We start from the raw sequence: 16,979 nt of genomic DNA, 5'->3' as shown, positions 1-16,979 counted from the left end.
TGTAAAAAGCTTTTGTGTTATTTATTCAGTTAAACAATATTTGGGTGGTTTAAGAAATTCAAAATTATTCTAGAATTGTGAAATAAAATATACTTAAATAACATAAATGACAAATGGACATTATTTAATATGAACTACATCGTAAATTTGAAGTTCAGTAATTTAAAAAATCTCAAAAGTTTAGAAAAAATTTTAATTAAAAGAATAAAAAAAACTAAGCAGAGAAGCAAAAATAATCCTCAAAAGAAATCTTAAATTAAAAAAATAGATGTAACTAAACCAAAGAACAATAATTAAAATACAATTAAATGAATTACTATTTCAAGAAATGCATAAACCATGTTGTAACTGTCCCCCAAGAGTCCAAATATGGACTAATTCACATTTTTTTTTTTTTTTTACAAACCCATACTAATCATGAAAAGCTGAAAATAGTTTGAGAAAAAATACTGCACATTTGAGAAGCCTTGCAAAACTCGTTCTGCGGAAGCTGCTTGGCATAACTGTCACCTTAATTTAACGTCTGGATGCTTCTGACAGAATAATGAGTGAAAATAAGGTTCGATAGATTTAAGATGGCTTGTTTTGTTAAACTCGATCGTTGTCGAGCTTCGCTGCAGATCCGCTTTCTACACGGTGTTAGTTGGATCATTGTTTCATTTATTGCATCGTACATGGCTTTGCGGGGATGATGTAACGTACGCATTTGCTTTTGTAATGTATTAAAAGAGTTTTGGCGCGGTGGGGAGGGGGGGGGCTTGGCATTACAGCGATTTTATATTGATTTGAGTGTCCATTTTTACAGTACGAGCATTACGACTGAGATAGTAATTAAAAATAGCTTGATGATCGAAAACAATGTAATGTGATAAATGTGCAAAAAAAAAAACAAAAAAAAAAAGGATAGAGGGAAATACTGTGCTGGTCCATGATTGAAAAAAAACAAAACATTTATCAACGATAAAATATTATTATGAAAATAATGTAATGCCATTGATGGAATCATGACGACTTGATTTTGAAAATAAATACACAAGTATGAATTAGATAATCCAGAATGGAATACTGTGTGAAAGGAAAAAAGATTTAGAGGCAAAAGAAGAATGTGGGACAAATGGTTCGAGGCATACGGATGATGCAAAATGACTCAAAGCGACAAAGAGAGACGAAAAAAAAAAGGCTATTAAGGAAGGAAGAGTGAGAGGGGAAAAAAGAAAACGTGTGACATAAAAGGGGCCTTGCAAGGAATAAAAAAAAAAAAAAAAGAAAGTCGCAACGAGAGAGGAACAAAATCAAGGACAAAGAGTAACTCTCACAGTGTCACATTTAATTTTCACTTTCAAAAGCGACACATTCCCCAGAAGAGATCGCTGCTGAATACCAAACAGTTGTGTTTCCCTCCTTAAAGGGGATGAAAAGGCAGTGAACAGTTTATGCAAGCTTTATGCAGGCAACATCTTTAAAACCAGCTCGGAGATGCCGGCTCGAGTCACGCATGAGGCGCTTGACCATATGTTTGACATGCCAGACGAATATGCAAGAATGCTCAATATACGCTTATGCGTGTGTGTTCATGCACACACACACACACACGCTAAATGTGTATGTGTCTCATTTGCTGCCTTGTCACCTGTGTCGGTGCGATGATGCGGACAGGCCCATTAGGTTTACAGGAGAAAGCCATCTAGCATACATTGTCGACGGCGTTAGCTAACGGGCGAGACTCTCGCTAATTGCTTCCAGTCCGCTCCAACTAATTGGAGTGAATAAAGATGATTAAAGGGACTAAAAATAGCCGCCGGGGCGAAGCGATGGAAGGCCTCGGTAGCGACGGTGGGGAGGGTGGGGGTGAACAAAAGAGGAATACTTAACCCTCCCATTCTGACATGATTCTCACCAGTTTTAACATAATGAGGGATCAACTGCTTACATTAAAAATGCACATTCAAATGTATTGTTACACTGTTTGATGTTATAGTGATTTAATAAGGGAGGCCTCTTTTCTTTTTTTTCCCAACCATTAAAAAATAATAATAAAAGCTTAACAGACATGACCTAAAAGAGGATAAACCCACTTTCAACTGCTCCAGGAGTCATCCCATGAAGATAAAAGCTCGCCCAGTCTTGTTGATGGTACAGTAATTAGACTATAGGACAAATTCATCCCCGTTATTGCAATCGTGGAGGCCACTTTAGTAGGTGAGAAGAACAGTTGCGTATGTGGTATCACATGACGCCAGCAGCACGCACCAGTGTTGTGAGCAGTGCCTCTTAACTCATTTAATCCCAGAAATTTTCACTGGAGGAAACCCTTCAATTCCAGTGTTTTTCTGGATGTCGACTCGTTTTGCAACAGAATATTGTGTTCTAATGCTATAAAAACGCGGAGCTATGACGCAAAAGGCTAAGACGTATAAATACGTCTTTGGGAGGCGGGGACTACAATTTTGAAAACGTATATATACGTCTTTTGGATTGAATGAGTTCATTGACTCAGAGGGCTCCAGTTATATTTTCCATACACGGGTGCATGTGTGTGCCACATGAAAAACGGCCACATCTTCATTTTTGTGCTGGAGCAAGTCTGGTTTAACGCAATGGGGAATTTAGAAGTGGCTCGTGTTGGATTGGACCATTTGGTGACGGAAAGTTGACTCGACTTTAGACGAGCGAAAAGCAGGTCTAAGTTGTGGCGTAGGCAATTTAAAATTTTTTTTTTTTTTTAATTGAATGCAATTTTTTCAAAGTATGATCAAGGCACGGGCAGACAGATTGTGCGTTCTGTTGATGCGTGTGCTGGATAGTCTTTCTTTTGTCTGATTTTGATTTCATGTACATCACTTTGCAGCTGTGGTTGTTTGAGTGGAGAAAGGTGTCATGCCTCATTATTATTCAATTATTATTTTTTACGAATTTGTTTGAAGTTATGATAGTATACCTAAATAGGGCTATACTATCAAGAGTAAAGTTAAATAAAATTGAATGTAAATAATTTACTATTAATACTTACTCCTGACAACGACGTTGATGTTCTTACGGGCGGGGTTGCCCACATTGTTGACAGCCGTGCAGTTGTAGAAACCGGCGTCCGTTGGTGTAACGGCCCTCAGAATCAGCTGGGCACCGCGAACCTTGGCGTTGAGGGGAAGTGGTCCCGGGTAGCGCGACCAAATCACAGTAGGCGGCGGGAAACCTGCGGTCACTTCGCATGTGATGACGACATCCTGCCCGGGATCGGCCACCACCGTGTCGTTGACGGACAGCAGGACCATCGGCGGAGCTGGGAAGTGACGCAATCATAGATTTAGTTCGTTTGGATTCTGAGAGATATATAATGAATGATTTGATGATGAAACCCGAAGAAATGAAAATGCTAATGAGGGTACCTTCAATACTTCAGTATGGGAAAGGTGTTTCTCACCGAGATTGCATTATGGTGTTTATTTTTTTTTTTGGGCCTCCACTCATTTTGGAGCCGATGGTGGATTAAAATATTTTACGCCACACTACAGCATAATCAGTCAGAAATATCCGACAATCAGATCTTGGCTGACTTTGATCGGACCTAAGAAATAAAATTGGGTCCAATTATGTGAATGTGTGTATCACACAATTTGACTTTACACTTGAGGAGGAGCTAGAAAATGCTTACAAAGTCATGTTGGAGCTGACAGAAGGAGAAGAGAGCAAATTCAGAGCAGATTTCAGGTTTTTATCAAACAGTGAGAAATTTGATCCTCCTCATAGGACTGAAGCCATCCATTCCTCTAATAGTTTTTATTTTTTTCAGTGGATCCAATCAACCAATCATTTTCAACAGACTGCAATTGGGTAAATTAAAGAGACGCACATCACACAAAGTCCCCACGAAAAGCAAGAACAGATGCCTTCATGCAAATAAGCTCTTACACATGAGCACATATGCTGATGCCGTTATCGCTTTAGCCACTTTTCGTAGCCAACTGACAAAAACACATTTTTTAATGAATCATGAAGCACCCCATCATACAAATATTTGGCGCCTTCATCAATCAACGCCAATCTGGTCATCAATAATGACGCTTTTTCGGAACAAAAGTGAAGGCATCGTCAGTTCAGTTTGACCCTCGGAAATGACAAGCCTCCCCTGCGTATTTCACATTGACGAGTGCAGAGGGGAAAAATTAATTCATTGGCAGCTTTCTAGCTCCGACCTTAAAATGTCCCAGTCAACAGTAAACAAAAAACGTGGCTGACGGCCCACGATAAGCTACGGTTTGTTTTCTTTGTGAATTGATCATTTGACTTTCAGCGGCAGTCCGGTAAGCAAACAAAATTTATTTGGCAGAAGAACATTTAACTGAATTACTCATCTACAATGTGTATGTATGAAGACGCAGAGGTGGACACGTTTGTCCGTCAGACATCGTTCTATTATTATTTCAGGCCTGCTCAGTCCGTCGGCGGCGATAGCCAATCAGCTTCAAGAGACTACGCACACACGTGCAGCGTCGTGAAATAAAAACAATATGGAACAACGTCGGCGATAGCACGATAGCCTCACAGTAGTGATGGGAAAATGAAGCTTCAAATTTGCTTCACGAACCAGTTGTTGGATTTTTTAGTCCTCTAGATGGCACTGTTGCTTTAAAAAAATGGCAATTCAGTGTGCTTCCAGCCCAATGTTGAACAGACAGTGCCATCTACAGGAGTCCAAGAATACTACAACTGGTTCATGAAGCAGATTTGAAGCTTCATTTACCCATCACTACTGTGAGGCCATCGTGCTAAGCAGTCGTCCGCCGTGCTTCCTCCTTAATAGTCGAGTGTAAAAATATGTACCAAGGGAAATCTCTTAGCTAAATTGAAGACTTTTAGCATTTCTAAAAGCCTTACATTTAAATGAAGAAAATGTTAGGAAAAACAGTCTCCCCATTTTTAATGGATACATCCAAATTTAACTCACTCACTGCCATTGACGGATAAATCCGTCAAAGATCCATTTTTTTCACTCGGCTGATAGTGAATGAGTTAAGGAGGTAGAAGCCCAAAATGTAAACCAAATAGCAGCATATTTTACTAAAGAAAATAAGATATATACAATGTCAATGATAATGGAATGAGATATGACGTGATGTGACGCAAGCGTCAAAAATAACCTGAAATCTCATTGCGGAAGGTCTCGACAATATCTGCGAGTTTCTTGAAATTAACTTACAATGTCATCTTGTGGACTACACACGGCGATTACATCAGCAGTTGAGTTGCCTATAAACACTCCATCACATAAATGGTCACTGTGTGCTCATTGGATAAAAAAGAAATTGTCATTTCAAAATAGAAAAGATAAAAAATGTGTGTGGAAAAAAACCAAAACAAATACGTGAGTGAAGAGATAAGTGAATCATGTTGGGGAAGTGCGGATTTGAGAATTATAGCTTCAATTTCCGAGGGATGTGTGGGTGATGCCGACAGTGGGAACGGGCGCCGCTCGTCCCCAAACTAATGGGATTTGCAGCGGCGCACTTTACAAGCAGCTAACAAATGTCTCCATCCTCAACACGCCTTCTCTTTCGCTCGACTCTCCATTTTCCCTCTGTCATGCTGTCAACACTTTCCATAGGTGTTCTCGGCACGACAGGCTCTCTCCGGCCTCATATTTCGATATACTCACTCACTGGCCGCAAAATTCGATACACCTGCACAATATGATAACAATCCAATACCGCGGCGACATAAAACAAGCCTGCACTTCAACGAGATAACCACGCTCAGAGTTTATTGACACAGCCAGAGTGATATCCATTTAACAGGCCAGATAAAGCACTTACCATACCCATAAAGAAAAGTGAATTGCTCATAATGTCGGCACTAAAAACTACCCAGGTTGATTTGAAAGAGGACGACGAAAATGTTGTAAAAATGTTTACTTTTAACCAACTTTGTTGATGAAAATGAAAGATATTATATCCTGTAAATGACAGTTAATCGTAGTTGAATTTGCAGTTAAACTTTAAATCAAAGGTGTCAAACTCAAGGGCCGGGGGGCCAGATCGGGCCCGCGACCTTATTTTAAGTGGCAAATCACGTGCGCCAACTTTCTATTTCTAGCACAATTTCTTCACTTTTAGCAACATTGCGATATGAGCGATGGACATTTATTTGTTACCAATCGTCCCGTTTTAAAATAAATTGAAAAATTTGTTGAGCAAACAATTACATACTGGCTTCTGATTTCAAAACTGTCTTTCCATCAATTTGTTGCATAACGTAGGGTGATCATACATTTATATGGCTTCACAGGCCTAACTCTGTCGGAGGGAAACCATAACTACGGTGTGGACCGTAGTGATGGGGAAATGAAGCTTCAAATATGCTTCATGACCCAGTTGTAGTATTTTTGGACTCCAGTAGATGGCACTCTCGGTTCAACATTGGACTGAAAGAACGCAAAATTGTCATTTTTTTTAAACACTTTATAAAACCAACAGTGCCTTCGAGAGAGGACTAAAAAATACAAAAGCTGGTTCATGAAGTAAATTTGAGGCTTCATTTCCCCATCACTAGTGGCCCGTCCATAAAAATAAGTTTGACACCCCTGCTTTAAATACACAGTTGGTCATGTTGAAGTGTTTCAGGGACATTTTTTCCATTTCCACTGCACGGCTGTTACATTTTTAAATAGAGTCTTAACCCTTCATGCAGGGAAGCATACTCCGAAACTTCAATTTGTATTCAAACTGAACCGAAAAACATCTCTGTGAAATCGCATGGCGCCTCCCAGCCAATTGGCACAGACATGCAATGATAATAATGAAACATTTATGGGAGCGCCAGACTCTAGGGCCGCAAGGACTTGGTTTGTGACAGCAGGGTTGAAGGTCCAAATTTAATTGAGCTGTTTTTTTGTTTTTTTTTTAGTTTGAGGGAAACGGAACTATAGAGATTCAATATAGAGATTTTTGCGCCTTTTTTTTTTTTTTTTTTTTTTAGCACTGTTGATTTAAGGCACTGAATTCATGCCTCTAAATGCCTTTACGTCCCTTGCCTCTGTGTGTGTGTGTGTGTGGGTGTGTGTGCGTGTGCGGGTGTGCGTGTGCGCGTGTGCGCGTGTGTGCGTGTGTTGCATGGTATCCAAGTGCAAGGCGCTACAGATAGAGAAAAATAAATCTTTTTAGAGCCCGGTTTGACAATGAATTACTTTGAAGGAAATTTTGACAGCTTTTTATCCGAACGGGAGATTTAAAAAAAAAATGTTTTTATTAAAGCAATAAATAAATGATTTCATTAAATGGAGACAAAATGTTCACAGTCATAAAAAAGGTCAATTGTTGAGCCCACTGGAAATTGGCGAACCAAAACTTGCAGGACATCTGCAGCATGCAGTATTTCTGCCAAGTGAATTTTGAATTCCGTTTTAAGCATAAACATAACAAAAAATAAATCTGAAAAATCAGAAAAACGGAAATGGTGAAAAACAATTTAATGCTTTGTCTGCACAAGAGAGGACTTCATATTACTTTCCATGCGTGTTTGCTTCAATTATCTGCACACATGTATAATATTTAGTAACAAATGTCTGAATTTTTTAAGATTCAGTATGTGTGTACCTTGCTTAAAGTTGAAGCATTTAAACGAGTGCGCCATAAAGTGATGAAGAGCATGAATTAATTACTCGTCCGCCATTTCCAGTTGAAATGTCATGCCGAGCGAATATTTTGTTGTATCATTCAACATTGTTCCAAGCAAGCTTAGCCTCACGCCCCTTCATTGGTGCCGTGTTCCTACTCGAGAGGAAGAGGATCTGGCAGCTGCCGTCATTAAGTGGCAGGACTGGGATGATGATCCCAAAATCAATCAATCGCCGATTTCCCGCCGCAGTGAAGCAGCAGTGATGGCGTGCCCCAGTTGGGGCAATCTAATCAAAGTGGGGAGTGACGCCACAAGGACACACAGAAGCTCAGCGAGGGATAATTAAAAATTAAATATCGGATGAAAACAACTGGCTTTGTTCTACAGGATCTCTGTTTCTCCATTTGTTAAGCACCTCATTGCTGTTGCCCGCTGTTTTTTTTTTTTTTTTTTTAACCATAGGATGGGATTTTAAAATGCCACTTCACATCAGCCTGATAAGGGACTGCTATAATGCGTAATGTTGCTAGATATGCTGAAATTCATTACCCTATTTTACTGCATTTGTCATTTTATAGCCCATTAATGTCTCCTGAGTGCTGACACTCCTTTTTAGCTTAAATATAAGATACTAATATATATACATATTTTATATATATATATATTTATTTCTGGAGGAAATATATATATATATAATTTTAAACATTGAATGAGCACAATTTTACAGTCTGTGCACTTTAGTACAATTTCAGGTTGGTGTGAATTAGTTCTCTCCACAATACTACATTGCAGTCATTAAAAATAAAGACGATTAACTCTCATTTAACTGCTTCACACTAATGCACGCACACACGTGGTTTCCTGTCACTATGAAGCTGTGAGGTTCAGTCCAATTGGTTGTTTTGGCAACTCAGTTATGCCAGCACCAAGCGTTGTGTGTGTGTGTGATGTAGTCTTGGTTATTAAATAAACTGTTAACTTGCACAAAAAATTTGAAAATACATCTCTGATCATCACTCTCTTACGATCTATTATAATAATTATAGCAAAATGGGATTTTTCTTTTTGTCAGGTCTTTGTATTACCTGATTCAGATTTTCAGTCCTTTTTTTCCTCTGAGTTTTTCACTTTTCATTTTGTGAACACCATCGCTTTTTGTTTCCACACTTTAAAAGGAAAGCCCACGTTATTATGTTCCATTTCAAAACTCAATTCGGGAGAGTCACGCAAAGCTTCCAGCAGAGGCTACCATTAAGATAATATGATTCTTTTCCAAGGTCATTCAGCAGCTTCACAAGTAACGCTTCTTAATACGAATAAAGGCTGAGAATAACTACATTAATGACTGAAATAGTTTTTTTATTTAAAAATTGAACGGCGAAACCTCAAACTTTGAACACAGACTGTTCCATGAGGCTGATTAAACTTTGAGTTGTGGCTTATTGCGAAATAATTTTCTCTATTTTCCTGGCTCACAACAGACACAAAATATATTTAAACAAATAGACTAAAATAAAGTAAAAATACTCACACGTTGAAGATACCTGACGCAAGATGTTTGCATGTGTTTTCAGAGCGATATTGTCATTTTGATGTTGATGTCATGACCGTTTGAACTAGTGATGGGAAAATGAAGCTTCAAATTTGCTTCATGAACCAGTTGTTGTATTTTTGAATCCTCTAGATGGCACTGTTGGTTCAAATAAAGGGTTTAAAAAGTGGCAAGTCGGTGTGCCCTCAGCCCAATGCTGAACCGAGAGTGCCATCCACAGGAGTCCAAAAATACGACAACTGGTTCATGAAGCGGATTTGAAGCTTCATTTACCCCTCACTAGTTTAAACTCGACACTCCATTTGACTTATCAGGCACAGGCTTTGGATGTTATGCTGCACATCAAAACTCCTATGGTTGAGAAAAAAAAAGTATTGCAAATTGCTGCGAATAGCTAAAAATAAAAACAATAAACCAGCTTCATGTCGGGCTTTCCCTCGCAGTGTATCACTTTGACCATAATGAGGCTGACAGAGCTGTCAATGGCAATGTTGTTGCAGGGCGGTGGTGTGGAGATGGATAGAGCACTGCGGACAGAATTGGAGAGAACAGGCAACGTGACAACTGAATTGCAACTGACTGGCCCTGTGATGCTTTTTCAACAAGACGTCTTGACAATGGCGTACGAGAGGAGAGGCTTGGCAAATTTGAGGGGAAAGCGAAAAGGCGGAGGAACAAAGACTGAACAGGCATGGATAGAGACGACTTAAAGAGGACAGATGTGATCATCGGTGACCACGGCATATTTTCGCCCCTTGCGTTTTTACTTACACGTGCTGTTGGTGAGCCTGAAGGTGACTGACTTGTCCTCAATGTTACACACGTTCCGAACCGACACCTGGCAGGTATAATCGGCGAAATCCTTTGATCTCAGATTTTTCAGCTTCAGGACCTTGGTCTCACCCTAAAAGTGTCAAAGAAAACAAACTCTTGCTGTTGATTCTGGACACGACGTGACGGAAAAACAAATCTGTTGGCTTCATTTTAATTTTTTCCCAAAGGCATATTGAAATCTGCTCTTCCATTTTTTATGAGCCGTATAGTATGATAAATAGACACACAAACGAACACATGCCCCAATTATTTCCACAGACCAATAAGATCTGCCACTGCGATGGCAGATCTGTGTTCCCGACTGTTTCGCTACCCGCCGCGTTTGTTCGATACAGCAGAAGCGTCGGTCGCAGATGCTGGGCTAATCAATTCCTAGCCGGTCTTGACGAGTACTGTACTCTGCTGCCGGGACAATTGAACTCCGGGGAATCTGCTTTGTGCTCCACTTTGATACTCTGAGAAAACGGAGTCAAAAAAAAAAAAAAGGAACCGTCGCGCTTGTCCTTTCAGACTGGGAGGTCACGCTTGAAGAATTTTGTTTTGTTTACTACAACTCACAGATTGGTAACTGATAGTGTGGCTTGCTTGAAACAATTACACAAGGGCATTCCAGCTCACAGAATTTTTACTCATTCTCCTTTGTTGTATTAAACGATAAAGTATTCATGCTTGAATGGACGATTTGAAAATCTTCCGGGTGAGGCAGTGAAATCATGAAGAAGGCAGATATGATGTCATCGAGCCACATTTCTGACTTGGAGAGCGGAGGGTGTTTATGAGTTTGGTGCGCAACCAAGGATGGGCGGTTGAAAAATTGGGTCAAACGAGGGGCAGGTTGCGCTGATAATAGTCGAGGGGAGGTTGGAAGACAGGAGGCAGGAGCTAGTTTGGAAATAATTATGCCGCTTGAATGCTCAGTAAATTGTTGTTGGAGTTCCAAGATGGTGTCTTTAGCTTGGCGGCATGCTACAATAGCGCTGCTAATTTTTCACTTGAATTTGTATTTTTCCACTTTTTTCGTCATTGGCCATGACAGTCAGAGAAGGAGAATATTGGTGCTTGATGGTTGCACCAACTGCATCCTCAATGTTTCTATTTTTTCCATCTAGGTGTACCGCCTTATTTTTTTATTTATTTTTTTTATTATTTTATTATACATTTATTTTTTATCCAGCGGAAATGTCCAAGCTGGTGGACTGCCTTCTACGGTACAGCTGGACAGAGGTGTCACATCCAGATCCAGAACTAAAAACTCTTCCACAGTTTGATTTTGGCTTCAGGTGCTTCTACTCAACTGTCAGGTAAACGAGCTTTTTGTTTCGCTGCTTTGGATGATTGGTTGGTCGGTGGATAGAGATTCATTTGATCAGCAACTACGGCGACCACTTGGTACCTGAGTGTAAAGTGGCTCGTAGATGTCCACTCCGTTGTCTTTGCTTTGTTCGATGAGCACGTTTGCTCGCTTCCAGATGAAGCGAGCAGGCGGGTTGGAGTTGACGGTGCAGCGAAGAAACACAGTCTTCTCTTGGTAGTAGCTGCCGCGCACGTCACTGATGGTCTGGTGAACGGTCAAAACTGGTGTGTCCAGGTCTGGAAAAGATGAAAACAAATAAGACCTCACCACTTATTGTCTAGGGGCACAGGTGTCAAACTCAAGGCCCGGGGGCCAGATCTGGCCCGCAACCTCATTTTATGTGGCCCGCAAAGGGCAAATCATCTGCATCAACTTCCTGTTTCTAGCATATTTTCTTCACTTTTAACAACACTGAGATGTGAGATATTGCCATTTATTTGTTACCAATCCTCCCCTTTTAAAATAAATTGAAAAAATGTTGAACAATTACTTACTAGCTTCTGATTTCAAAACTGGCTTTCCAATCAATTTATATGGGTTCGCAGTCACACCGGCCCTCTGAGGGAAACCACAACTACGATGTGGCCCGTCCACAAAAATGAGTTTGACACCCCTGGTATAGGGGGAAGAAAATAAAATAACAGCACAATTGCATTCATTGAATTTACGACATACTGTTAAAAAAAGCGCTGTCAAAAATATTGAATTCATTTGAATCTTATCTAAAAATTTCTCTCGCGTCCATGTTGACTTCCTCAATGCCTTTCCCATCATGGGTGCAATTCACTTGCTGTCACAACCATATCTGCCATTTCTCAAAATTCACCCTCACTTTCATTTCTCATCAGCATCCCCGCTCCTCTCGCTCTATGCAGACGCCTTCGTGTCAAGTTATGTGCATTTAACGCGGCCAAATTGAAATAATATGCTCGTCAAACATGGTGAAACCGCAAACATCCGTCGTTCCTCTGCATTCTATCTCATAGGAGCTTGTCGCAGCTGTGTTCCTTTAACTCCATCATGCGAGCGTGGCAAAGTAACAAGGGGAAGAACTGTACATTCTCTGGACTGATTGCATTCTTAATCTGACATATTTGAGAGGAACAATGTGTAGATTAAGCATGCTAGATCTTGTCGCGCTGCTGAAAAGGCCAACGCCGTCACCAAGGGGTTGCGTTACACACGCAAATCTTAGATTACGTGCCCCTGGTTACTGTAGATCATCGGAAGACTTGACACGTGAATGCAGCAGCAATCAAAAGATGACTGAGATGTAGTTAACAAAAAACAACAATGGTGGCATGTCGGAGAAAGGGAAATGACAAAATCCCAATTCTCGAGAGTTATCACATTTTTTATCTAGAAAAAGACACTTGTTTTTTTTTTTTTTTCAGCAAAATAAATAAATAAACAGACGTTTGATTTAAAAAAATGCTTATTTATTTTTTTAAAATCGTACATAAGCCGCACAAGACTATAAGCCGCAGTGTTCTATGCTGAAAAAAAAAGTCGTTTACTACATTTACACAACGATTTTTTACTGTGAATGCACATAAAGGTACATAAACAGATTTTTAAATAATGCCTTTTAACACGACAACTACTTTGCTAATTAAAACAGAACTGAACAAAGGAAAAAAAAAAAAATAATAAATCAAGATTTATTGAGCGTATTTTCCGAACTATAGAGCACCCCCTACTGGTAAAAGAAAAATCCACGGAAAAGCCACACCGCTGTATTAGCCGCACCGTTCAAAATCGAGTAGCGGCTTATAGTCCGGTACTTTACTTTTCACTTAACAAAACCAACCTGCCTTTTTGCCGACAACAAAAAAATACTATTTTCCTTTTTGGGATGAATGCAAAAAAAAATAAATAAAAACTTATGTGCTTAACAACATGAATGAAACGTCCATGACGCAACACGGCATGACGACGTGTTTCCCAAATTGTGTCCAATTGGACATCAAACAGCCAATCAGAATTGTCCCCACAGTCCGACTCAGGATTGGTTCACAATTGTGGCACATTTGTAACGCTTGGTCATGAATTGTAAGCGACTCCATGGTTTGGGTGCTTTGATGACACCGGAACAACTACATAAGAGCGTTTAAGTCAAATCCAACGGACCGACACCCAATATTAGCACGTAATGCTGTTCAGATATTGTTCTGATTGCTCAGCATAGCAAATGCCTCCTGCAGAGAAGTCATCTAAAAAGTCCAAATTCAAGCAAAACCTCAGCGTGGTGTACTGTGAGTGACCCCGGCTAAGCTTCTTACTCTAATACATCTCTCATATTAAAGTTGCTCTCGATCTGTTTGGCGGAGATTTTCTTCCAACACGCTCTGAAGTGTTCACCTGTTTTCCCTCACTTTCATCTCAACGCGGACGCCCTCGTTGCGATAACGACAACATGCCGCTCGCGACAAAAGGCCCAGCAGGAGGCAACACAGCATGGCAGCACCGGGCCCTGTGAGAGGCGATGCCAGCCACAGGCCTTCAAAAGCTGGGCGCTTATCAAAGGTATCGGCATACTTCATCTTGGCACTGCCGATGTGTGACTGCGTGTGAAGGAGATCTGGCAAAAGCGTCGGGATGAACACATTCAACTTTGTTTACTTGATTTGGGGGGATTGTGTTGAGGCAGACTAGATTTGTGTCCTTGCCTGGTCGATTATTTGCAATGCGGTGGTAAAACCTGAATATCTAATACAAGTTTGTGTGACAGAAGGGAAACGAGTGCTGTCATTCTGTCGGTGGAAGATTGACAAGTACACAAACAAATAGAGACAGTGGTTTCTCAAGGAAATTACCGGATAGTCAGTAGGGATCATGCTATTTGATCGAGTGAGGTGTGAGAAAAAAAGAATATATCGCAGCTGTCTTCAGGCAGAAGGCGGGAACACACTGGACTGGTTGCCAGCTAATCGCAGGGTACAATAAGCCTAATGCTCACAATCACACGTAGGGGCAATTTTAGAGTCTCCAACCCTACCATTTTTGGAATGTGGTAGGAAACCGGAGTACCCGGAGAAAACCCACGTAGGCACGGGGAGGACATGCAAACTCCACACAGGAACTGTGAGGACATCGTACTAACAAGTCAGCCGCACATACAAAAGTCAGGCAGGTGAACCATTTCACTGTGACTATGCTTCTTTAAACCTCATCAAAAAATAAAATAAATAAAATCATATTTTGCATTTACAAGCTTCATTGTGCAGCAACAAAATAGTTGACAATTATTAAAAAAAGTAAATAATATAGATAATATATATATAAAAAATAAATATAATATATAAATAAATAAATATATATATATATATATGATATATATATAAAAAATACATATAACATACAAATAAATATATATATAATATATATATAAAAAATAAATTTCATATACAAGCCTTTTATTTAGCAGTAGAAATATTGTGATATTTTTTCTTAAAATGTTTGTATTTAATAATAGATGAAAGATTCTAATGCAGGTACACACAAATTATTGTTGAGGCTTTCACTATTGATGCATTGCAGTTCTACGACGACAACAATTGATTCTCTGACTGTCAATCACAACTGAACAGACAGTAATTGTTATCCAGGACAATCCTCCCAACATTTCCTCGTTGAGTTTTACATGACAAGTAAGCTCCCGCGGTGAGTCAAACTTTGGTGGTTGTGGGGCCCAAGTAAACAGAAAGGCGAGATGAAACTGCAAGTGTACAGAAAAACTGGATGAAACTTTAATGAAGCCTCTGATTTCCCCACAGTCTTCCCTTTTACGCACACAGCTTAGATCACTTCCACTCCACCTGCTTTTGTTGGCCGTAGCGTTTAATGTACATCTGTTTACTGTCTTACTGAATTTCTCCGCCAGCCACACCCCCCCCACGACCTTTCGCACACACATTTTCATTTGAGAATAGAACTTGAAATCATTTTTCTGCGACACTTATTCCAAAGGAAGGAGAGCCTCAACAAGGGGTGCTAAGAGATAGAAAAACATGTGAGAAGAGAAGAAGAGAGTCCAAACACATTTGTAATTTGTTTGGAAAACGACAGAGCTGGGCACTTGACCCTCTTTTGCCCGTCAGTCCCCCAGCCGTCCGTCCTCGACCCTCCGGCCTTATTCATAAAAATTGTCAGTTCCACACCAATTGGATGCCATCCTTTAGCCGTTTGGTTCCAAGGAAAGTGAGTCGAGGAGCTTCATTCAGACAAAGTCGTGCTTTGTGACCATCTGGTGGCATCTTGATGCCAAGGAACTATTTTTGAAGCGAGTTTTAGAGTTCTATCGCGACCAAAAAGAATCTTTTCTGCTTTCTTTGTAATCGACTGGCAATAAGAAACCTTTTTTTTTTTTAGACAAGTCAATTACTCCTGGATTTTCATTAACAGCAGCAGGGCTGAGTGCCTATGCACTCTTTCTTTCCCCCACTTAAAACGAGCGAAAGGCAGCATGTTGGTGGCGCGCGATGCCTTCATCACACAGCACATACAAGTGACAGTAATTTCCTTCGAAATAATCCATTGGGGCAGCCACGGTTGAGCAAGTGAGCCTTTGTAACAAGTCAACTGTGTTTTTATAACAAGTTGACCTCTGCTCGCCGATCACTGCCCCCCCCCCGCCCCGTAAGAGGACGACGCCGCGAGCCACCAAATCCTCTTTGATTTCCAATATCATGTTCTGTTGCCTAATCGCGCTCAGGGAGTAGACGGCCATTAAGGGAGCAAAGAGAAGATGACAGGCTCAATTGAGTGAGAGCGTGTCATGGAAGAGAATTCGACCTGGTGTGTGCTCTACGCGTGTATGTGCGGTGAGGGGTGATTATGAGACCGAGATGTTTAGTTGCTATCGTCCAACACGGCGCAGCAAACGTGCTTGTCTGAGTAAGCACTTGATTGGATTGTGATTCACTCAAGGTCATTGCACAACTCCTTTCAGTGCCTCCTAATAAGCAAGATAAAACAAACTACATTTATGATAACAAAATGTATTAGCGCTTAATGAGGAGCTATTTTCTCTTCAGTTAAGCAAGGATTGGTGCCGTTCAGCTTGATTTGATGTGCAATTCAAGAGAAATAATGTAAATGCATTTAATTTCAGACAGTTGTTTTTGCCTTTTTCTAAGAACATAAAAAAAGTGTTTTTTAAAGTGATGATCAATTGTATTGATTTATTTGCTTACGCGAACACTCAATTTGATTCCATGCTGTGGATCAACAAGCTTTATTTTAATAATCAATCCACAAGTAACTGTAAGATTAGTGCCATGTACTACCATTCCACTAGAGAGTGATTACATATTTAAGAAAAAAAATAAAAATAAAATAAAATTAAAAAATAATATATATATATATATATATGTTGTATATAATATATATAAATATTATATATATATGAGAAAAAAAATATATATAATTTAATATAACAAAAAAATTAAAAAATATATATAATTTAATATAAATAAAAAATAAATTAAAAAAATATATCATTTAATATAATTAAAAAATATATATATCATTTAATATAATTATATATATATATATATATATATATAATTTAAAAAAATATATAAAATTAATGATGTCATTATTAAACTGCAGGTCGATGTGATTAAC

At 39.6% G+C, this 16,979-nt stretch overlaps 1 protein-coding gene across 2 annotated transcripts in view; it reads right to left on the bottom strand.

Moving 5' to 3' along the window:
* Positions 1-16,979, bottom strand: part of mdga1 (MAM domain containing glycosylphosphatidylinositol anchor 1) — a 148,919-nt gene that overhangs the window by 41,874 nt on the left and 90,066 nt on the right. For both annotated transcript variants that reach the window (XM_088296407.1, XM_088296408.1), the window contains exons 5-7: positions 11,391-11,587; positions 9,935-10,067; positions 3,011-3,280 (exon numbers count right to left, since the gene is read on the bottom strand). In XM_088296407.1, coding sequence (XP_088152533.1) covers positions 3,011-3,280; positions 9,935-10,067; positions 11,391-11,587 — 600 coding nt within the window. The remainder of the gene's footprint in view (positions 1-3,010; positions 3,281-9,934; positions 10,068-11,390; positions 11,588-16,979) is intronic.

This window comes from Idiotropiscis lumnitzeri, chromosome 5 (assembly GCF_059441095.1).
Source record: "Idiotropiscis lumnitzeri isolate Australia: NSW breed Sydney's pygmy pipehorse chromosome 5, RoL_Ilum_1.0, whole genome shotgun sequence".
Classification (NCBI taxonomy): Eukaryota; Metazoa; Chordata; class Actinopteri; order Syngnathiformes; family Syngnathidae; genus Idiotropiscis; species Idiotropiscis lumnitzeri.
This window is presented reverse-complemented; position numbering and strand designations above follow the sequence as displayed.